This window comes from Physella acuta, unplaced genomic scaffold, assembly GCF_028476545.2.
Source record: "Physella acuta isolate Inbredline_101_S28 unplaced genomic scaffold, ASM2847654v3 ptg000017l, whole genome shotgun sequence".
Taxonomy (NCBI): domain Eukaryota; kingdom Metazoa; phylum Mollusca; class Gastropoda; family Physidae; genus Physella; species Physella acuta.
Genome location: NW_026731537.1, coordinates 1,615,708 through 1,640,014, shown reverse-complemented (window position 1 = coordinate 1,640,014; position 24,307 = coordinate 1,615,708). Strand labels below are relative to the sequence as shown.

The 24,307-nt window shown below is 35.7% G+C and overlaps 1 protein-coding gene across 2 annotated transcripts; it reads left to right on the top strand.

The window, feature by feature from the left end:
• Positions 1-2,673: 2,673 nt before the first annotated feature.
• LOC131937212 (cytoplasmic FMR1-interacting protein) lies at positions 2,674-23,753 on the top strand. 2 transcript variants are annotated; one of them, XM_059294468.1, is made up of 30 exons: positions 2,674-2,800; positions 4,686-4,936; positions 5,168-5,245; positions 5,465-5,566; positions 7,030-7,211; positions 8,762-8,888; positions 8,987-9,085; positions 9,194-9,301; positions 11,736-11,939; positions 12,081-12,197; positions 12,648-12,725; positions 13,022-13,236; positions 13,795-13,942; positions 14,444-14,597; positions 14,967-15,049; positions 15,750-15,823; positions 16,090-16,186; positions 16,398-16,474; positions 17,024-17,132; positions 17,514-17,633; positions 18,632-18,831; positions 18,998-19,085; positions 19,259-19,402; positions 19,746-19,836; positions 20,000-20,130; positions 20,228-20,306; positions 20,453-20,559; positions 20,717-20,955; positions 22,245-22,392; positions 22,530-23,753. In XM_059294468.1, exons 2-30 carry the CDS (start codon positions 4,724-4,726, stop codon positions 22,695-22,697), a joined length of 3,780 nt encoding a protein of 1,259 aa, XP_059150451.1. In that variant the 5' UTR covers positions 2,674-2,800; positions 4,686-4,723; the 3' UTR covers positions 22,698-23,753. The 2 variants fall into 2 exon arrangements, with proteins under 2 accessions (XP_059150451.1, XP_059150444.1); XM_059294461.1 differs by lacking the exon at positions 7,030-7,211 and adding an exon at positions 6,592-6,773.
• Positions 23,754-24,307: the final 554 nt, after the last annotated feature.

Genomic DNA, 24,307 nt, shown 5'->3' with positions numbered 1-24,307 from the left:
TCCCTCCTTGTGACGATATGACGATACTACGTCTTCGGCACGGTTTCTTGTAGCCATTGTGTTATGGGGGGGGGGGGTAGAAATGGTGAAAGTAGCCTACACATTTTCTATTTAAATATTTCTTTCTATTTCATTCTGGGTGGCGGTTGTTAACTTTCTGGCGGGGCTTATCTGTATAAGATCCGCTATGTCGATACTGTTTGACAAGGGACCGTACAACGTATTGTCAAGCGCCGATGTAAGATGGACATCAGTGGTGTTGAAATTGCTCTATTAGTAGTCTATTAGTAGCGTTACAGAATGATTCAAATAAGTATGAATTAGGCCAAATGGCGTCTCTAGATCGGTTGTCGCCCGCTGCGGTAAAAGATGGTGTCAACCTACCCAATTTCAGCTATTTTGCATTTTCGGTTTTGCGTCACCCCTTCCCCCACTCCAGGGGGGGGGCGGGGGGTGCGGACCGCACCGGGTGACACCGTTTAGGGGGGTGACACCAAGGCAAAAAATAGCAAAATATATAGAGAAAAACTTGAGAGGCGGTGCAAATCGAAAGTTTGAGCAGCGGGGTGCAAATCGAAAATTTGAGGGGGGGGGGGGGGGGAGTGCAAATCAAAAGTTTGAGGGGGGGGGGGGTGCAAATCGAAAACTTGAAAGTTTGTCAACGGGAAGGGTCGCTACGCCTCTGGGGGTGACACCATTAAGTGCCGCACCGGGTGACACCCGACCTCGCTACGCCACTGCCCCACTCTCTTATTATTTAGACATTACATTTTACGATTTTTTCGATTTGGTGTCACCCCATAAATGGTGTCACCAAGTGTAGACTGCTGTTTATTTTCTTAACTTTAACTGTGTATAATTAAATAATTGAGTTTAAATGTGCTTTTTAAATTTGTTTCTGTTGGTGCCCCCTGAGGATCGACGCCGTGGACGGGAGCCACATCCGCCCTCCCCTAGCTACGCCTCTGCCCTTAAGCCGAGGCTTTGTGACGCTACTGGTTAGGCGTACTATTAGACTATTATTATAATTGCTTGTTACTTTATGTAATTTATTCGAATTTTTCTAGAGGCTAGTTTGTTTTGTTTTAAAAAGCAAAGATAAAAAAAAATTTATATTAGAAGATAGCTGGTCCGAGATAAGTTTTTGTATTTGCGTCCACAGACAATAACTAGCAATAGCATGGGTTAGTGAATAGGGAAACAATGAAACTTAGATATATGAAAATAAAATTTTGTAAACATGATATAGGGAAAAGTTTAGTTGTGCCCCCTTCCCTCGATACAGGTCTGACCCCCCCCCCCCCCATCCGACAAATACTGTATTTAATAAGATGCATGAGGAAACACGGGTAGACCTACTGTATTTTCGCTAAAGTATGAAAGTTGTCGTCTTCCCGTCTAACAACCCCCCACCTCCATTCTGTCACAGAAGACCCCAATCAGCCATTGGATTGGTCTGAAGGCTTACCAAACTTTTATAATGAGGTATTTGTAGTCAGGGGCGTAGTAACCCATTCCTGCGCCCGGGGCGAACTATCAATTTTGCGCCCCCACCCACTCCAATATTTATATTAAATATTTATATATTTATTCACGTTAGCGAAAAGGGACACCCCCCCCCCCCCATCACACAAACACATCAATCACCGTTAATAGTTTTTTCCCGTATCACACAAGCAACGTAGAAAGCCGTCCGTAGACTAGGACCAAGTAGCTTTCTATTTTCTTAAATTCGACTGTAATGCAGCTCGGAATAAGCATGCTATTTTATTTTTCTACTCAATTTGGCGCCCCTTAAGGTCGGCGCCCGGGGCGGCCGCCCCACCCGCCCTCCCCTAGCTACGCCTCTGTTTGTAGTGTTGGTTATTTTTATAATTGTTTGAAACACCAGCGTGGGTTAGTGACTGTATAAACCACGGCTGAAATATTTTTAAAAGTCACCAAAAAAAACAAAACGCAATCAGTCTTCGATGCACCTAAGTAAGCAGGGGTTGGGACCTGATTTCAACACTTTTTTTCAGACTATAAGGGCTTCTCTATAAAACCATGAGCCTAATGCGCTTACTTTTCTGACGTGCATATCCAGTAACAAGAAAAAGTAAACAGATGGTTTATTTTTATCCGAATGCTCACGGATGAGCAGAACTATTAATGAGACACTCAAAGTGATGAAGCACTTTAAACTGCAGGGAAACGCCCTGGATGGATAATCATGTTGCATTGACTGTACTATAGCTCGTTCAAGACAAACTGAAATAAAAAGTCTGAATTAGTATAATAATAATTTTAACGCAAAAATACTGTAAAAATTATGCTATTTAATTCTGAGTGTTGGAAATTGATTTAGATTCTATTCAACTGGCTTCTACATTTTCCAAAATTTGAAGGCGTTTGGCCTAGCAGTTTTCATTTGTGCTTTGTGTAATAAATAAAAAAAAAAAACCACAACGATTCTGAATTAGTAGTATCGAATTTTTTTTAAAAGCACCGTAACCAGTTTGTTTTTACTTTTATATATTATAAATGTATACAATTCTATATTTTTAATAAACATCAAATAAAGTATATAAAAGGTTGCCTCGTTTTTTAGTGTTTATTTTTAAAGATCAATATTAGTAGACTATATTTGCTTCGATAAGCTACGTCGCGATACTCAATGAAACGATGCGGAAGCAAATGTTCTATAAATAATGTAAACTGTAAACTAGAATCTAGATCTAGAAAATCTAGTTATTTGAACGTTTAAAAAATGGTATTTTAAAACGCTGCCGAGCTTTAAACAAAATAGGAAATAGTTATGGTAAATTTGTTTTAAATTAAAAGAATTTTACAAATGCATGGTATTTAGAGTCATTCTAATCTTTATTTTCCCCAACTTATGTTGATGTTACCTGTTATCGATGGTTGTTAACTGTTTCGTTTTTTTTTTAGTTTTGTTATAAATTCTACAGTAGTGTTGTATACTCAGTGTTGTGTTATTCTTATGTCTTATAGTCTTATACACTAATATACACACCTTACATTGCCTTACAATGAAGACGGCCGAGTTTGACGAGTTCAATTGGGGGTAAAATCACGATATAGCGTCGGAAATTATTGGGTAATGTTCGTTGAGTTTCGGTAACATTCGTTACTGTAAACCATAGTTTATTTGACCGGTGAAATAAAAATGATGTCAAGTGCATTAAATTAATGTTTTAACTTAATTTACAGTTTAATTGACAGAAAATTAATAACAGATAGAAAATCTAAATATTATTAATAAACTCGAGTGTAGTAATTAATTTTTTTTTTAAGAAACAGAAAAAACCTGCAGAAGATTTGCGACAACTAGCTCTTGTTCTGTTAGTAAATAAGACGATTAGATTAACTAAAGTTAAAAGTAGTAAGAATAACTAGAATAATGTTTAGTAGAAGCAATAATTAGCCCATACACTTAAAATAATTAGAAATATAAAATAATTAGCAAAACAGTATTTAAAATGCAACTAAAATCAATCCTTGCACATTTTTAAACATTATGTATTAAAAATAATATGGCGGCAAATAAATGATGGTTTACAGTATTTCCGGTGGTTTCCGGAACGGCTCGACAGACTACGCCATGGTTTTACTGTTTTTTACTGCTGTACAGTTCCGGAATAATAACCGACGCTATATCGTGATTTTACCCAATTGGGTTCGATTATTATTGTTAGCATACTAAATGTGCTTGGTTTAAAAAAAAAACATTTTAAAAAATGGTGATTTCCTATATCTAATCATCATATTATCATTAATAAATACACTCAATCAATACACATTGTGTATTAGTATTACACAATGAAATTGATAATCAGATTTGAGAATAATACTAACTTTAACTTATTGACTGACTCAGTGATTATGTAATAATTATAATAATAGTAGTAGTCTATCTAATAGTAATAGAATCTTCTTTAAAAAAGGATGTTGTTATGTTATTGGTTAACTAAATACACGTCTTGCTAATGTCAATACTAACCCCTATCGGCCTACCTTAGTCCTACCAAATGCCTAACCTTAATAGTTATCCATAATCCATTAAATCGCCTGAAGCTAGCAGGCTTAATGTGAAAAAAAGGACCTCAACTATACCCTCCATATTTCCTGGTTCCTGGCTGTTTGTTAATTTTGCAGTCTCTCTCAAGACATCCCTCTTGTCTTCAGTTCTTAAAGAAGACTCCACCTCCAGGTGGCGCCTTGTGGTGGTGAGATGGCTTTTGCGCCCCAGCTGTGCCTTGGGCTATGCCAGCGAGAGCCTAGTGCTTTGGGCAGGTTTAACCATGCTGTCAGACCTGCGCGGGTAGAGGCCAGACCAAATGTTGTGCCCTGGTCCTCCAGGTTGGGGGTTGTGCAATGGGCTAACTACTCGTCCATATAAAACAAAGTATTGTTAAAGAAACCGAAGATCTAGAATGTATAGATGTAAAGCTACATTAAAAATAACATAAACATACTTAAGGAAGCCTAAACAAAAGTTTAGCTAGCTTAGCTTAGCATTGCACTAGGAGCATAGTTTTAAAACTAGTGTACTGATATATCTAGTTGTTGTTAGTTGTGATCCACTCTATACTTTATCTCTTTAGTCTATGGGCCTAATTCTAGTCATTAAGTTATCTAGAGCCTAATCTTCCCAATCTAATTTTTTCCATTGCATATTTTAGATTTAAAAATCACCAGTGAAAGATAATCCGCATTCATTATGTCTGGGGATAGTAAAGTCACGCTGACCAATGCCCTGGAAAATGTGGACCTGCTGGATGATCTGCCCCTGCCTGACCAGCAGCCCTGTATAGAAGCTCTGTCCCTCTCTGTTCACTACAGAGCTAACTTTGATACAAACTTTGAAGATAAAAATGCCTTTGTCAAGAGTGTGGCAAAATATAAAGAACAAGCAACTGTTCAGGCTGATTTGGTATGCTATTTCACTTTTAATAAGTTCCTTAATTGCATTTTATCTCTGTTGCAGTGCAGATTATCCAATTAAATTGCTGTTTATTTTTACATTCTTGTTTATAAAAGAATTGCACCTTTGGATTAATATTACACTGCTGTAATTTTATTTCTAGTTATACTTTAAATATTTTAATCATCATTTAAAAAAAAAATCCTTTTAATGAAGTATATATATTTTTCTTAACTTCAGAACCTTCTACTTGAAGAAGGAGAAGAATATGCTGTGATGCTGTACACATGGAGGTGTTGTTCCAGGGCAATTCCACAGGTCAGTGTTAAGACTTCTTATATTGGGATGGGGGTGAGGGCTGGGAGGCATTGTTCATAATGAATGTGTCACACCTATTAATATGCTGATTATATTCAGGGCGTATAGAAAGTTCAAGGCCGTTAAGTATTTTGCTAGATATTGTATTATAATGTCATTTAAATGTTTTTATAATCAATGTTGAGGATAAATAAGACACAGAATGCTGGGGTATTGCAGGTAAAGAGCAATGAACAAGAGAACAGAACTGAGATCTACCAAAAAACTGTGGAGGTCCTAGAGCCTCATGTCAACAAACTCATGCAGTTCATGTTCTTTCAGGTGTGTACTTCTTTTCTACTGTCATAGTAGTTACAGTGGGGGACTTGATACTGTCATAGTAGTTACATTAAGGACTTGATAATGTCATAGTAGTTACATTGGGGGACTTGATACTGTCATAGTAGTTACAGTGGAGGACTTGATACTGTCATAGTAGTTACAGTGGAGGACTTGATACTGTCATATTAGTTACATTGGGAGACTTGATACTATAATAGTGGTTACATTAAGGACTTGATACTGTCATAGTGATTACATTAGGGACTTGATACTGTCATAGTAGTTACATTGGGGGACTTATACTGTCATAGTAGTTACATTGGGGGACTTATACTGTCATAGTAGTTACATTGGGGGCTTGATACTGTCATAGTAGTTACATTGGGGGCTTGATACTGTCATATTAGTTACATTGGGGGACTTGATACTGTCATAGTAGTTACATTGGAGGACTTGATACTGTCATAGTAGTTACAGTGGGGGATTTGATATTGTCATATTAGTTACATTGGGGGACTTGATACTGTCATAGTGATTACATTAGGGACTTTATTACTGTCATATAATCCCTTTACTGACTCAACAACTATCAGATTTAGACTCAAAAACTTTTCCATTTTAAGACAATTGTTTATATAAGACACAAGCAATTTAATTTATAAAATGACATGCTATGAGAAGTGTTACCAGTTAGAATAAATTAAAATTTAGCTCAAATTTAAATAAATCTAAAACTAACATTAACAATTATTTAAGCAAAATCAAATTAAAATTGTTTTCTAGATGCACATTTGTGATGTGTTTGTATCAATGGCATTAAAGTTGCTCTAAAATAGCAAAGGTTGAATAATGCTGTAGATAATCACCTCAAATAGACAAAAGGAGGAAGGTCAGGTTGAAACTGCATGCCATTGTATGTTAGGGATGTAACTAGTTATTCTATGAATGATGTGAAAGCCTCTTGTGTGTGCACCAAGTTAAGATGCTCTACCTTCCACATGGTTTTGTCATAAATTGAAATGCAGAAAAGAGCAATAGACCTCTTTTGTGACGAGGTGAAGAGGCTGTGTCACAAGGAGAAACGCCAGGATTTTGTGTCCGAGGCTTACCTCTTAACCCTGGGGAAGTTAATCAACATGTTTGCTGAACTGGACGAACTCAAGAATATGAAAGCCAGTGTTCGCAATGACTACTCAGCTTATAGGCGGTAAATTTCTTTTGACAATGCTTGTGACTATTGCAAAGCTATTCTGGACTAGGTTTTTCAAAAGTTTTCATCTTATCTACTTAGTATTTTTTACAAGTATGTCGTATTTTAAAAACAAAAATGAACTAAAAAAAACTTTTAAGCATAAAAGCTTTTGTCTTACTGTCCAGATCAGCTTTGTAATATCTTTGTTAACGGTTTGCATCTTGTTGTGTTGTACCTAACCCTGCCTGCTCTTGACCTGGTTTCCTTTCAGGGGAGAGCAATAGAACGTTTCTGCAAGGAAGTGAGGCGCCTATGTCATAAGGGTGCCAGAAATGACTTTGTATCTGAAGCGTACCTTCTAACTTTAGGCAAACTGCTCAACATGTTTGCCGTCTTAAATGAATTAATCAACATGAAACCAAGCGTGAACAATGATTTTTCTGTTTACAAACGGTAACAGCGATACTAAAAGGGAGACCAATGGCGCTTCTTGTTTTTCATTCCATCAAATACACGCTTCCTCTTTCAACCATTATTGCTATGATATTATTGTGCTATAGGAAAACTGGTCTTTCACTTATTCCAATGCTTTAATGCACACAATATGTTCTTTAATGAATGTAACTTAGTATGTGGTGTTCATTAGCATTCATTTTGTTGGCCTTTTAATAATTTGTTAAAAAAATATTTTTTACTAGACTTCTTTCTTTATTATGTCCGCATACAATACTTCCTGTCCCATGAAAAGCAGTAGAGCTTCTAAAAGTTTTCTCTCGAAGTATCAAGTGATCTCATAGCAATACCCTCAATAGCTACCCTCACTAACATATCAAGGCTTTCATACAGAATGTTTATGCCACAATGTATTCAGGAAATCTCTTCTGTTTAGTTCCAGTCTTCTGAAGTGATGGGCATTAATTGTGCATGTTGAGTCAGAGTATTTAAGTCATTCTACAGTATGTGGAGAGCTGAGATGTACAAAAATGTTCAGTAAATAATAATCAGATTTCCTGAAAAAATTTGAGTATTTTAATTGGACCAGTCAGCTCACATACACATACTACTGATCTGGTCGTTTAGTTAGAATGACATGTTATTTTAAAGTGATGGTTGGAGTATTTCTGTTTAATATGCAACACCCCATGGTAACATTACAGGTGACTTTTTATATATTAAATGTATCAAAAACTAATATGTTAGTTTGTAATGTAAAATTACTTCCTACTGTGTATACAGCTAGGAGTATATACATTACTAGTGCATGTATTGAACATTTATGGTTTTATTGTAGAAATTCAAATCAAAGGAAATATAAAATCAAAACTATTTTTATTTTTTGCAAAGTAAATTTTGTTTAATGAACTAACAGTTAATTTTATAATAGAATCTACTATCAAGATTAAACATATTATCAAGTCAAACAGCACTTAAACTTTGTGTACCTGTTAGAATTGCTCAAATAATCAAAAAATCTTTTCTGATAGTACACACAGTTTAGTCTGTTGTATTAGGCTGTTTAAGTGATTTTATTCAAACATTTTGTTAAATTAAATGATCTAAAATATATTCCATCAATTTAAAATATCTTTTATAAGAAAGTAACTAAATTAAAAGTATCTTGTTTAAATATTGAAAAATGATAAGGACATTTACAATGTAACTAAGGCATTTATCTAACTTGTAGCATACTAGCCCATTCCATTATTAACTATTAATCTTTTGGTGTTTATTAACTTTCTCATGGATATTCACTGTTGCTAGATAGATGGCTTTAAACTCTCTATAATGTTTTATTTCTAATTTGTTTAAAACATTTAAAATGGAAACTGACTTGGTTGTACAGGATACAGCCAGTACTATTGCTTTCATTGTTTAATTCTGCCAAAGCATTGCCTTAAAAAGTAACAGCCTTAATATGTATTAGTTTAACTTGAAACCAGTAACTTAACCAGCTCTGTAGTTTGCTGTAATGCTGTGGTTGACTTGTTTGTTGCTGATCCCAGGGCTGCCCAGTTCCTGAAAGTGATGGCAGACCAGCAAGCCATGCAAGACTCACAGAACCTCTCCATGAATCTGGCAACACAGAACAAAATTAGGGACACACTCAAGTCACGTTTAGCAGAGATTCAGGTTGGATACAAGTTCCTCACTAGCTTGTGTGTTAAGTATTATATTCTAATTGTTCTCAGATGTGAAGTTTGCTTACTTTTGACCAATATCTTGTCCAGGGTTATGATGAGCTTCTGGCTGATGTCGTCAACATTTGTTTAACCATGTATGAAAAAGACATGTACCTGGAACCAACAGAAAAACACATGCTTGTTAAGGTCAGTTCTCATATTGTGTTAGAGCCATGGTTGATAGATCTTCACTACTGCTGTACATGTTGCTAATACACTGAAAGTTCACCCGGTTTATTATTGAAAATTCTGCAGGTAATGGCATTTGGGCTTTTTATGATGGACATGGAAAAGGGCCCCAACATCTACCGTATGAACGACAAGAAGAGAATTAACTTGGCCAAGATTGACAAAATCCTTAAGGTACCTGAGTTGTCTTGGTAATATCAGCATAAACAAATGCAGGGGTGCCACTTTTCCGGGATATCCCGGATTTCCGGATTCGAGAATCATATTTTTTTCCCTTTCCGGATTCGCAAGATTTGGGTTTGAAAATTTCCGGGTTTGCAGTTTAAAAAAAAATTTAGATCGTTTTAAGCTTGAAAATTTTGGCATTGTAAAAATTGTTTTTATCATCAACACTCCCGCTAATAGCCTTTTCCGAAAAAAATGAATAGTAATTACTATAGAATAGTATTACCAAAAGAAAAGAAAAAAACTATTTGAAGAACTATTTTATGTATGAAATAGAACTGCTGTTTTCACTCAACTTTACCGTCACTTTTTACCATGTCTTACCCGCTTCTTCAAGGTCGCGCTGACCGTAAGACCTACGTCACGAGACCACGCAAACACAGTCTGAGTCGTGTCTCTCGGTCAAGGCAGTTCTACAAGTACAAGCGCTGTTTAATTTTAACGTGGTTATTTTTAATTCAAGAAAAAAAATTAGATCTGCATAGTTTTATATCAGTAAAAAAAATATGTAGGCCTGCTATAATTTAGTTACACGATCTAGCAGGGTCTACATCTAATTTTTTTTTTTTTTACTTTGGTAAAACGTCATTGAAATGTTTAAACAACCTTGAAAATAGCCGCTATCACTGCCCCCTCCCAACCGCTTGTAAAAAAAAAATCAGCTTTTCACTTAGTAGGGCGGCTACATCTCTGACATGAGTATTACTAGCGTAGTTACTTCTAAAATTATTTTTAAAATTAACTTAATTTTGTTATTCCGCGATATGAACTAACTTAAAACTTCCACAATATTTCTTCACGTCATCATGTATATCAAAGGTGGGGGCATTGGGGTCGTTCATAAATGACGTCACACTCGTAGGAGGAGGGGGGTCCGTAATTTTGTCATGAGGGGGAGGGGTTCAGATGGTGTGACATCACACTTTTGCATTATCGAAAAGCTATGTTAGAAAACTAATTTTAGCCGTTATTTCGCGTTTTAGAATATTGTTTCAATAAAGTGTAATAGGAATTGATTAAAATACTCTATGTTGACAGAGGTCAGACAAGATTTTTGGAAAAATATCGTATTTTAAGAAAAATTCGACTGCAATTTTTAGGGGGGGGGGGGGTGTAGGTTGAGGTGTGACGTCATTTTAGAGGGCGGGGTCTGGCTTTTTGTGACGATATGTGACCGAGGTGAGGTGGGAGGTAAAAATCGTCAAAAAAGCGTGACATCATTTATGGATGACCCTTTTGGTGTTGATTGGGAAAACAGGGTTTAAGGTTTTTGTTGTGGCTGTTAATAATTAAAGCCTTGAATAGCTACAGTAAGTCAACCCTGTATTTTAATACAGTGGCAATCTTATTAGGGGTCTGCATATAGTGGGCTTATTATTCAATAACAAGACATAGAGGTTAGCAAAATATTTGTTACTTAACAGTTGGCTGACTACACACTTTAACTCAAGCTAGGAAGTTCTAAAAAATTAAATAGTTATGTTATAAAAGCTGGGGGGGGGGGGGGGGGGGGGGGGTTCTACAATAGCACATTATGGGGTAGGCCTAGAGATGGGAGTAACATTGTAAACTAATTTTGTTGTAAGCACAATCCTTTAAAGATTAATTTTTATTTGAAGCTTGTTACAAAGAAAATAAATCCATTTTAAAGACATGTAAATTGAACATAATAATATATGAATCGAATGTCTCAAAAAATAATGAAATAACAGTGCATTTTATTTTGAAATTCCGCGCGGAATTAAGTTTCAGGGTTTCTTCTTCTTCTTCGTTCTTAATTATTAGTGTTGAAGAAATCGAGATTTATCTGCCAGTGGGTTTGAACTCGAGACTTTGTTCGAATTTATCAACCATGAGCTTTTTGCCGACTCGACCACGCCTCCAACACAATTAAGCGTTACGTGTCAACTGGTTATGCGCCCATGAGGCCATTGACTCCGATTTCAGCCTGCTTTTCTATTTGGATTTGCTTCCATAGCCTTTGTCCAACCAAGAACAAACTACAAGGCAGCAGTTGTTTAATTTTGGAGTTGTCTCTCCTAGAAGAGTGGCTGTCCCCAGCTAACGAGCCTCATCTGCCCGAGGGTTCGAACTCGAGACTTTTCGGTTTAGCAACCATAAGCTTTTACCGACTCGACCACGCCGACCCCCTATCAGGGTTTCAAAAATTTCAAATTTTAGTTTCAGGATTGGTAAAATTTTGGGATTCATTTTCAGGATTCACTTAAAAAATGAGTGGCACCCCTGCAAATGTAAACCGACATTACATCTGGTTTCTTAATGTCTATCATGCACCAAAATCTACAACTGGTTTACATACATATTTAACATGCACCAAAATCTACAACTGGTTTACATAAATATCTAACCTTGTTTCCACCAGCAACTGGAGATGGTGCCGTTGTATGGAGACATGATGATCGCACCTTACAACTATATCAAAAATGGACCAAACTTTGACCCATCCAAGTGGCCAGCCTGTGAGTCCAGTCACCTGAGTCCACAGTCCAACCTGCTGGGTAGCCTGGAGATGATCAGAGACAGACACATGCACTACATCAGTCAGCTTGCTCGACATAACAACGAGGTAGCATCTTCCTCAGTTTCATGCTCACTATTTATATTTCTTCATCGAAAACATCTAATGTAGAAATTGATGTTTGCCTTTAAAAATTATATCTAAATAGTTTTGAGGCATGTCTGATCAGTTTGATGTATGTGCTTTAAGGCGACCACAACAATGAGAGAAACACCAAGAAGTGACGGTGAGAACAGAGAGTTGACAGACCTGGCTCTCAGGGGCTTGACGCTGTTGTCAAGGTGGACCCAGCAAGTTATGGAACTGGTAAGGATGAAGTTTATCTGTGAGTTATAGACCTGCAACACTGGCACTAACCGCTGTTACTTGGGGCTGTACTGTTAACATTTTAAACTTTTGCAGATCAACCACAAAGTTTGTAAGAGTTTTCATAATTTTAAAAATTTATTACATCTTAAAAAATGTTTGGAATTATTTGCTAATGATATATCGCTCAAAGAGCATTATGGTAATTACACTCAGAAGAAGGTACAAGTTTTATTGAACAAAGAAATAAATGATTTTAAAGCATTGTCCTATTGTTTTTTTTTTCTAAAGCTCTAGCTGTGCTTTATACTACTTAATCAAACAAACAAAACTGCCCATTAAAATTAAACCGTCCATCAAAATAATACAAATTTACTTGCCAAGATTTAAGTACTACATTTTTCAATAGCTCAGTCACTAAGTATAAAATTATCAATTTTGTACCATCAGTACTCTTGGAAGCTGATGAACCCAACAGATCCTCATGCTAATAAGGACTGCCCTGAGTCAGCTGAGGAGTATGAGAGGGTTGGTATTCATAATATTTTCTTGTGTTAGAAAGACTCTGTTTGCTTTAATGAAAGGGTTGGTATTCATAATATTTTCTTGTGTTAGAAAGACTCTGTTTGCTTTAATGAAAGGGTTGGTATTCATAATATTTTCTTGTGTTAGAAAGACTCTGTTTGCTTTATTGATATAAGGACTTAACAAGCTATATTGAGAACAGTGCTGATGGTTACAATGTTCATATTTTTAATGATTTTCTTACAGAATATAAGTAGTGCAATAACTTAGTGTTAATAGTGGTAACTTTTTGTATGTAGGCCACACGGTACAACTACAGCAGAGATGAAAAGTTTGCTCTCATTGAGGTCATTGCCATGATCAAAGGTCTACAACTCTTGATGGCCAGGATGGAAACTATTTTCATGGATGCTATCAGGAGACATATTTATGCTGAGCTGCAAGAATTTGTGCAGCATTTCTTGAGGGAACCACTCCGCAAAGCAACCAAGAAAAAAAGTGAAATCATTCGAGTGTAGGTTTTTTGTAAATAAAAAACCCCATCCATGTCCACTTTTTAACACTACCTATCATAAATATTAGTGTATCTGTTCATGAATTAAATTTAGCTCTACATGTTAGGATTAAACCACTGGTACATGTCAAGAACACCTTCAAATAATTAAAATCCACTATTAAAGAGAAATAATTCTGAAAAATTTAAAACATTTCTTATTGAAAATATTTTTTTGTAATTTGGCGCTTTTTTAAAGTTAGATAATATCTGTATACATTTTTATAAACACCAATTTTTCATTTTCTTGATGGTTACTTATTGCTTGTTTACATTGTATTAATTTAATTTTTGAAGATTTATTCTACTAGGAAAATTTTAAGCTAAAATCATGTATTTTTACTCATCATCCATCAGTATCATCATGTATGTTTACTCCATCAGTATCATCATGTATTTTTACTCCATCAGTATCATCATGTATTTTTACTCCCTCAGTATCATCATGTATCTTTACTCCATCAGTATCATCATGTATCTTTACTCCATCAGTATCATCATGTATCTTTACTCCATCAGTATCATCATGTCGGTGCGAGACACCTGTGTTGACTGGTACAGAGGCTCAGAACCCCCTGATGACCCAGCCCTCAGTGGGAAAAAAGATCCTCCAGATGGCTTTCCTATCAAAGTTCCTCGAAGGAATGTTGGACCATCATCTACTCAGGTAGACATTGTTGAAACAAAATATCAAATCTCCGCATCAGTCTCAAGTGCTGTCATTTACATTTTTGTTTAATTAGTGTGGGTTTTTGTGCTAGAGACTTAGATCCGTGTCCCTTGTGTCTGCCCCTCAACGTCATTGGTTTTGTTTGGTATACATTTTTTTTGTATTAACAAAATAGTGACTTATGTTAATTATTATTTTTAATTTGTCTTTTAGAATTAGGCGGTAGGCTGGTTAAGCTTGTATCAGAAATTCTAGTACTGATATAATGAACTACGCCTGTGAGGCTTAAAATACTAGATCCCTTAGACCAATTTCACCCTGTTATGTGTCCCCAATCTCCCCACAAAACCTCTGCAGGTCATACTGTCCTGTTGTTATATTCAGTGATATTGGAATGCTATCGTGAAATCCCCTCAGTGGATGATTCATGTGTATTAATGACATTTAACCTTTGACATCATGTCCCATTCAAGCACTAACCCTTGAACTTGTTTACAGCTGTACATGGTGCGTACTATGCTGGAGTCTCTAGTGGATGAGAGGAGTGGTGGTAAAAAAAGTATGCGAAAGGAAATGGATGAGCAGCATGTGGCATTCATTGAAGAGTTCCACAGGAAGTCTTTCTTCTGGAACTATCTGCTCAATTTTAATGGTACAACACCTACTTTCATATGTTGAAAATTTGGAACTATTTGCTCAATTTGATAATATCACACCTACTTTCATATTTTGTTTAAAATTTGGAACTATCTGCTCAATTTTAATGGTACAACACCTACTTTCATATTTTGTTTAAAATTTGGAACTATCTGCTCAATTTTAATGGTACAACACTTACTTTCATATTTTGTTTAAAATTTGGAACTATCTGCTCAATTTTAATGGTACCACACCTACTTTCTTATTATGTTTAAAATTTTTCTTGTTTCCCAAAGTTTAATACAATATGTTCAGAATTTGTAAAATAATGTCATTGTTTATAATTAGCCATTGTGATAATTGAGCTTAATTAATTTTCCAGCATCTTTGTTCAACTGCTGTGACCTGTCCCAGCTTTGGTACAGAGAATTTTTCCTCGAGTTAACTATGGGAAAACGTATCCAGGTAAAATAAGTAGCTTGTCTGTCTCTTAAGTAAAACTTTACTGGGGTAAACAGAGACGTTGACCCTCTATTTCCCAGTTCCCCACAAAGACTATTATGTATTGCCCTTCATTCCCCACTTCCCTGCTAAGACTTTCATTTTTTTTTAGTTCCCCACTAAGACTTGTTTATTGTCCTTTATTCCCCACTTCCCTACTAAGACTTTCCTTTATTCCCCACTTCCCTGCTAAGACTTTCCTTTATTCCCCACTTCCCTGCTAAGACTTTCATTTATTCCCCACTTCCCTACTAAGACATTCCTTTATTCCCCACTTCCCTACTAAGACTTTCCTTTATTCCCCACTTCCCTACTATGACTTTAGTTTATTCCCCACTTCCCTGCTAAGACTTATTTATTGTCCTTTATTCCCCAATTCCCTACTAAGACTTTCCTTTATTCCCCACTTCCCTACTAAGACTTATTTATTGTCCTTTATTCCCCACTTCCCTACTAAGACATTCCTTTATTCCCCACTTCCCTACTAAGACTTTCATTTATTCCCCACTTCCCTACTAAGACTTTCCTTTATTCCCCACTTCCCTACTAAGACTTTCCTTTATTCCCCACTTCCCTGCTAAGACTTTCCTTTATTCCCCACTTCCCTGCTAAGACTTTACTTTACTTCCCCACTTCCCTACTAAGACTTTCCCTTACTTCCCAGTTCCCCATTGAGATGTCCATGCCTTGGATCCTAACAGATCACATCCTGGAGACCAAGGAGCCATCAATGATGGAGTGAGTTTAAACTATTAATTCCTTCCCTTTTATTTTATCAAGGAGCCATCAATGATGGAGTGAGTTTAACTAATAATTCCTTCCCTTTTGTTTTACCAGAAGAAAAATATTGTAACTAAACTTGTCAATTTATTGAGCGACAGTAAACATTATAGAGTATTGATATGTCTGTTTAACTCTCTAAAATAAAATTGTGTGTCCAGGTATATCTTATATCCATTGGTATTTAACTATTTTAACTCTGTAAAATAAAATTGTGTGTCCAGGTATATCTTATATCCATTGGATCTGTACAATGACAGTGCACAATATGCCCTGATGAGATTTAGAAAACAGTTTCTCTATGATGAAGTGGAGGCAGAGGTATGTAACCTGTTGTACTTTTTTGTTTTGTGTTAAAGCATTTCTATGTAATTTTGTTTTAAGAGAGAAATTGTTTTTGTTTTGTGTTAAAGTATTTCACTATAATTTTGTTTTAAGATGAAATTTTATTCTGAGAATCTTAGATGACCTAGCAGGCATACATTTTTTTACCTCGTGTTTTGGCTAAGATTCACAACTTTACTTTCTTCAGGTTAATCTTTGCTTTGACCAATTTGTTTACAAGCTTAGTGATCAAATTTTTGCTTACTATAAGCATTTAGCAGGGAGGTAAGTCGTTATTTCACACTAAATACTGCACATAACTTTTAACATAACAAATTTTAATTAGCATCACAAAAAATGACTTTATAAACTAGACTCTCACCAAACTATATGAAGGTATTCTTCCATTGCCTTAATGTCTTGGTGTCTTTAAGTGTGATTACCATATAAACTAGACTCTCACCAAAATATACAAAGGTATTCTTCCATTACCTCAATGTTTTGATGTCTCTCAGTGTGATTACCATGTAAACTAGACTCTCACCAAACTGTATGATAACATTCTTCCATTACCTCAATGTCTTGGGTGTCTCTTGGTGTGATTAACATATAAACTACACTCTCACCAAACTATATGAAGGTATTCTTCCATTACCTCAATGTTTTGGTGTCTTTAAGTGTGATTACCATATAAACTACACTCTCACCAAACTATATGAAGGTATTCTTCCATTACCCCAATGTCTTGGTGTCTCAGTGTACCATATAAACTAGACTTTCACCAAACTATATGATGGCATTCTTCCATTACCTCAATATTTTGATGTCTCTCAGTGTGATGTTAGACAAGAGGTTCAGAGCTGAATGTATGAACAATGGTGAGAAGATCAACTACCCCATAGCCAACAGATACCAGACACTACTCAAGCAGAGACATGTACAAGTGAGTTAACTTTCACTGATACACACTACATCTTGGATCAGACAGTGTATCATGGGTTCACAGTTGGGAATAGTTTAATCTTAAAGTAACAAGTGTGTTACTACTTGGTTATTGATAGATTTATCTAGAAAAAAATGGTCTCATGATAGAGATTAAGTAATAAATGTCCTTATGTTGAGACTCTTTTATGTATCAGAAATATCTTCATGTTTAGCAGTTTCATGATTTTAAATGAATAGCCTTGTTTTAAAATGTTTTCCCACTTGAATGTTTGTTTAAAAAGTAATGAAAAAGTTGCCATGTTTAAAGAAGTACAATCGTTGCCTCTACTTTGCTGAGTTTGTTAGTCACATTCAATAAAAGTTTTTGTATTCTGTGTAGTTACTAGGACGATCCATTGATCTGAACAAACTTATTAGCCAACTAGTCAATGCAGCACTACAGAAAGCCTTAGATGTTGCCATTTCTCGCTTTGAAGGAGGGGATATCACAGGAATTATAGTAAGTTATGATATACTTAAAATTGTTCCCACATATATCAAGTGTTTCTTTCAGGCATATCTCGAGGGTGACACCAGAGGGAATGAAAATATTATTATTAAAATAAAAATAATAACTTTAACCAGTGTCTGTCCGTCCCCCCTTAACAGGAGAAAAATAAAATACTTAAAAAAAACTTTTTAAAAAACCACGTTTTTCTTGTGGACTAAAAAGTAGAAAATAACTATTTACATACATTTGATGACAAAAAACGTGGGTACGTTCACCATCAAATTTCCCGACCCATCTGCCCGACCCACGTTTTTTGTCATCAAATGTATGTAAATAGTTATTTTCTACTTTTTAGTCCACAAGAAAAACGTGGTTTTTTAAAAAGTTTTTTTTAAGTATTTTATTTTCTCCTTTTTAGTCCGTTGCTACACATGAAAAACGTGGTTTTTAAAAAAGCTTTTTATATAGTTTATTTTCTACTTTATCTAATGACTTGATTAAGTATGAATTGACTAAGTGTTTATAAATACACGGACTAAAAAAATCTTGAGCGACCAGGATTCGAACCTGGGTTGTCGCGGCCACCACGCGAAGTACTAACCACTATACGATCACGGCCAGCGCGCTCACATCGATTGGGGCCGAAGTAACTGTGTCAACAAGCCTCCAGTCTTGTCGGTATCTTTAGAAATCATGTCCTCAATTTTATGGTCCTTTGGGCGTAATTAAATTAAGCTAATTACGGTCTCTAATTGCTAGTTTTTATGATTGCATCTGAAATTGTTAGGCGAAAGTAACCTGCATGCCAAATTTCAGATCTATAGAGCAATCAGAAGTGGGCTAATTTTCGATGTCAATTTTAACAACAAACACATCCACGCGAAGCTGAGTTAATAAAAACGTGTTAATAACTGAAAGAAACCCTGACTTGATATTTTCACCATGTGTTAAATGACGCATCAAGTTTTGAACTAATCCTCCCCCCTCTATATCTCCCCACCCCCCAGGAGCTGGAAGGTTTGATAGAGGTGAACAGGCTGGCTCACAAGTTGATGGGGGAGTACCTGCTGCTCAATGACTTTGATGCCATGCTGAAGGAGGCCAACCACAACGTCAGTGCCCCCTATGGGCGCATAACTCTACATGTCTTCTGGGAACTGAATATTGATCTGCTGCCAAACTACTGCTACAATGCTGCAACTAATAGGTGAGTCGCAACAAATATTTGAGTCGTTGAATGAATTACTTATAACTTGAGGTTTCTGTACACCTTTTTGGTTACTATTCTATGCTAATTTGACTTGAACATTCTAGGTTTGTCAAGACCAGGCTACCCTTTGAAAAATGTTGCTAATTTGACTTGAACATTCTAGGTTTGTCAAGACCAGACTACCCTTTGAAAAAGAGACAAAAAGAGAGAAACCCCCCAACCCCTCTGTCCATTATGTCTGGGGTACAAAGGTGGGTTTGGCTATTTCAAGTGGTTTTACTTGTTTTTAGTTTGCACAGTCCAATTTTTGTAAAATATTTATGTTAAATTGTTGCATAATTTTAGCACTCACTTTTATAACTTTTAAATAAAAAATAATGTTCCCTAAATGATGTGTAAGAATATTGTGTTTGCTTGTTCCCAGCGGCTGAACCATTCTTTTAGCACCATCTACAGTCTTTATTCCGGGTTTATAGGAGCACCACACTTTAGAGCTATTTGTCGTCTTCTCGGCTATCAAGGAATAGCTGTTGTTATTGAAGAGTTGTTGAAAACTGTGGAGAATTTTGTAAGTAGCTGTTACCAACTGTTGCTTTCTAACTCATTCAGTCGACTAATAAGTTAGGACAAATAAAGCATGTATCAAGTTGTCTAGACATTCAATGAATTTTAAGAAAAATAAGAAACAAACTTAACAAAAATTATTTAAAATATTACTGTTAATGCTAGCTTAAGTAAAACGAGTAGTTAATTTAGATTTAAAAACACAATTTTATATGTTCAAAGAAGAATTTATAATTTTATTTTAAAATGTCAGGTTCTGATACATAAACGTTGACTGAGACTGATTTCTGCATAAAATGTTGACTTGTTTAATAAATTTTTTGTTTGTTCTATAATCTCTGCTTCAGTTGACTGGCACAACAATAGAATATGTGGCAACTTTAATGAAGGTCATGCCAGAACACTGCAAGCTGCTGCGCTTTGATTATGGCTCACCAGGTGGGGAAGTTTTCTTGCGTCTCACATAGGTCTTGCTTGATACAGCAAAAATATTTTCCTTTCTTTTTTTGAGGTGTATAGCTTAAGACCATTTTAGCAAAGCCAATATTGTCACTTTTACCCCCATAGTTGTGACTAACCTTAATGTTTGTGTAATCGCCAGGGGTGATGGGATACTATCAAGCTCAGCTTGGTGATCTGATTCAATACCCTGACCTCAGAACTGAAGTCTTCCAAAGCTTCAGAGAAATTGGGAATGCGGTGTTGTTTTGTTTGCTAGTTGAGCAGGCCCTGGTACGTTATGTTGGAGACATTTTTCTCCCTGCAATAATGACTACATTTCATCAATTCAAATTGTATGTTGTACAAATATTTCTCTCCTGCCCTCTAGACCCAGGAGGAGGTGTACGACCTGAAGCATGCAGCACCTTTCCAGAACATGATACCTAAGCCCTACATCCCCCCCAAAGGTAAGCTTACAGCCTACATTCTAGCTCTCCTGTGGCCCTAATTCTGTTATGGCCACGCTTTACTTAGCATCTATTTTCTGTAGCCATAGTCAAGTAATCAGTTATTTCATGTCCTTGACCGTTACACCAATGCATCTGTTATCCAGAAGGAAAAGACAGAGAGGCTGAGGCCAAAGCTGTGATGAAACAGCTGGAGAAGAAATATGCAGCTCTCAAAGTGGTCCATGTTATAGAAAAACTGGGCAACAAAACAGTTAGTGACCATCTTGTGGTATCTTTTCTTAGTTTAATCCACAATGTATGTAGACTAAATAAAACACACATCCATAGCAACATAGCTTAAGGCTTATTACCATCATTGTAATTATTCTAGCAGCCATTTTATAAAATAAAAATACTGACTATTGCAGCAAGCAATGATTGCTAGTGATGGTGACCTATTGACCAGAGAACGCCTCTGCTGTGGCCTCTCCATCTTTGAGGTTGTGCTCAAGAGAATCGAATCATTTCTTATCAACCCTCTATGGCATGGAGAGGCCCCCTCTAATGGAGTAATGAATGTTGACAAATGTAACGAGTTTCACCGCCTCTGGTCGGCCATACAGTTTGTCTACTGCATTCCTATTGGAGAAAATGAATTTACTGTTGAGTAAGTCTTGAATGTTGACTTTTCTTTGTACATTGCATGTCTTACACAAGTATCTGATATGTAAGAAAATATACTCCATCAAAAGGTTTAGCTACCCAATTAGTTATGTGAATTTTTATTTTAACATATTGTTTTAACTTATTTTTTGTTGAAGCTAAAATAAATAAACCGGGAGTGATCTCCCCTAAACTTTCTCGAATATTCTTATATAAAATAACAGGGGATGGGAACTCGGGCTATAGACATGATTTTTAATCCATTTTAAATACTTAAAGTTTTTAAAATAGAATAAAATCTCGTAGACAAATTAATTGCACACCAAGTGAATGCCAAATAAAAAAGCGCAAAATAGTGTGCAATATTATTAATACTTTTAAAATTTACATTAGTTTTTTGAGAAATCTGAAGTAGCGTAAAGTACTACTTCCAGTCAACGGAAATTACACAAAATTTAACAGAGGGTAGAGAATTAGATCTTATACTTACATGTGAAATTTCATTTGTCTATCTGAAATAGTATTCAAGTTATAGGCTTTTGAAAAATTCAAAGTAGGAAAAGTACCACTTCCGGTTATCGGAAATCGCTCAAAAGTTGAAACGGATCTACGATTTTGATAAAATACTTATATATGAAATTTCATCAACCTAGCTGTAACGGTACTCAAGTTATCGTGTTTACACACGGACAGACAGACAGACAGACACACAGACATACGGACAAGATTGCAAAATTATGTTTTTCCGTATCAGTGAGGTGTAAAACGTCGAGATTTTTGATTTTTTTTTTTTTTGCACGATTACAAGACTTTCTCTATACTTCGTATATACGAGAAAGTAAAAATGAACAAAACATCTTTATGACACAGACGTATTAATTCTGATCACCACATACCACTTTGTGGGTGAAGTTTACTGTAAAAGTTTAGTTTACAACATATTTTAAATTAACTGTTTAAAAAATAATTAATTATATGTTTTTAATGTTGACTATGCTTGAGGAAGCTTCAAAATTTCTAAACTATTGTCATAAAAGTTTTTTTGTTAGAGGAAACTTAAAAATTTGTGTTTGAAACTATAGCTATATAACAATGTGTTAGAGGAAACTTTAAAATTTGTGTTTGATACTATAGCTATATAACAATGTGTTAGAGGAAACTTTAAAATTTGTGTTTGATACTATAGCTATATAACAATGTGTTAGAGGAAACTTTAAAATTTGTGTTTGAAACTATAGTTATAAAAGTTTGTTTGTTAGCAGAAACTTTAAAATTTGTGTTTGAAACTTTCAGAGAACTGTTTGGTGAAGGCCTGAACTGGGCTGGTTGTGTGCTGATCACTTTGTTGGGACAACAGCGCAGATTTGAAGCTCTAGACTTTTGTTACCACCTGCTGAAAGTCAACAGAGTTGACATGAAGGATGAGAACATCAAGGGAATCGTGAGTCACACATAATTGACTTGTCCGCATGCTTATACTATTTTAAAAACTATTGATTGTGTTGATGTTTTTATTAAAATTTTAAAGTTAGAAAATGTGGCCAAGACTGAAACCCTTATTGTTTTTTCAAATTTCAGCAACTTAAAAAAATGGTAGACAGAATCAGGAAATTCCAGATTCTCAACAACCAGATTTTCTCTGTACTCAACAAATACCTGCGCACAGGAGACAATGACAGCATGCCAACAGAACATGTACGCTGCTTCCCTCCCCCTATCCACACTTCTTTGGCCACTGCCATATGAGGGGGCTCAGGTCCAGACACAGGAAACCATGGGTAAGGAAACCATGGGTATGGCTGGTTATGTCATACCATGGGTGTGACTAACATGTACATCCATCAGACTCTGACGGACACACGCAGCCAACAGGACACACTGAACAGGACACATGCAGCCAACAGGACACACAGCCAACAGGACACACACAGCCAAAAAGGACACAGCCAACAGGACGCACACAACCAAAGCCAACAGGACACACATAGCCAAGAGGACACATGCAGCCAACAGAACAACCAGACTAGACTGAACATACACCTGAGGAACTCCTAATGTTTGTGAACACACAAGACCCAATGAAAGTCTATTCCTAAAATTTTAAACTCAGTTTTAAATCTGTACAGGAATTTTGTGTCAAATTGTGTTTGGTCATTGTAGTCATTTCAACAGATATGTACATATGCCATGTTTCTCACATGGATTGTTTTGTTGCTCTCAGCCAATCTGCATTTTTGAAAACTATTTTAAGTAACTTTAGTATGATCATACAAATGTATCAGTAGCCATGGTCTGGTGAAATGATTGAAACAATTAGTTTAAATATAACTAAAGTAGTACAGACACTTCTTTTCTACTTGCTCAGCTAGAAACACCTTGTGTGTTGATTATAGTCAGAAGTGTGGTATGTTGGATTTTAAAAAAAACTGTTTCTTACAATGCATCCTGTCTTCCTTAGGTTTTTATAAGCTTGAGTTTCCTTCCTTTGGTCAGTGCAACATAGACACTGCCAGTCCAATGAAGACTTTGCCAGAGCACCAAATTGTTACATAACTTGACCACTCTCATCTCTATTCTATTTGAACCTTAACATTGTGAAGCCATTTGTGTAACAGGAGTATACATTACATATAACAGTTTCTTATTATTTTAAAATCTTTCATCACCATTGAATTACTGTACTTAAATATTTTAGACACAGCATTTTTCTAGTTTATTTTACAATTCATTTACTTTGTAATGTACAATATATTTATATCCTTGTCTATAGTCTTTTAAAGAAAATTATTGGTTACATTTCACAGCACAAAATTATTGTTCCATTCACTATAAAGAATGTGTAGTTTGTGTGAGGTGAGTGATGTGTGAAGAGGCTGTGTGAATGGCTGGTTTGTGAGGGAAGAATGTCCTGGCTTCTATGTTTTTAAGATTCACTAGAGCTATTTCTGAATCTTTGTTTACACAAAACATTTGTCTATAAAAGGAAAATATAAATTACCTTCTGTCAATAGCAAGAAAATAGTTGCAAGATTTATATTACTGCAACTCTAGAAAGAATTTTTAGAGGAGTAGATGGATTTTTAAAAATTGTATGAATTGTTCATGTGAGTTTTATTTAATTCACTTCATTAGCTGTCTGTATCCATTTGATTGTAATTCACATAGCAGTTTTATAAACTGTTTGATTACCTTGCTACTTCTTTGCATTCTCGGTGACATGTTTGTAATCCATTCACAATCATACATGCAGCAATGTGAGTCTTAAATTGTAAAAATCAATGAGTCAACTATCCAAAGACGTACCACTTTTTACTGGGCCGGTAGTTTCTTGGTAACTTGTAAGTCGTCATCAGATA

Bases quoted from the DNA above. Each gene is read 5' to 3' on its own strand.
- LOC131937212 (XM_059294468.1), top strand. From the start codon at position 4,724: ATGTCTGGGGATAGTAAAGTCACGCTGACCAATGCCCTGGAAAATGTG. The intron at 17,634-18,631 runs GTAAGTTATGAT...CCCACCCCCCAG, and splicing joins GGGATATCACAGGAATTATA to GAGCTGGAAGGTTTGATAGA. The intron at 19,086-19,258 runs GTGGGTTTGGCT...GCTTGTTCCCAG, and splicing joins ATTATGTCTGGGGTACAAAG to CGGCTGAACCATTCTTTTAG.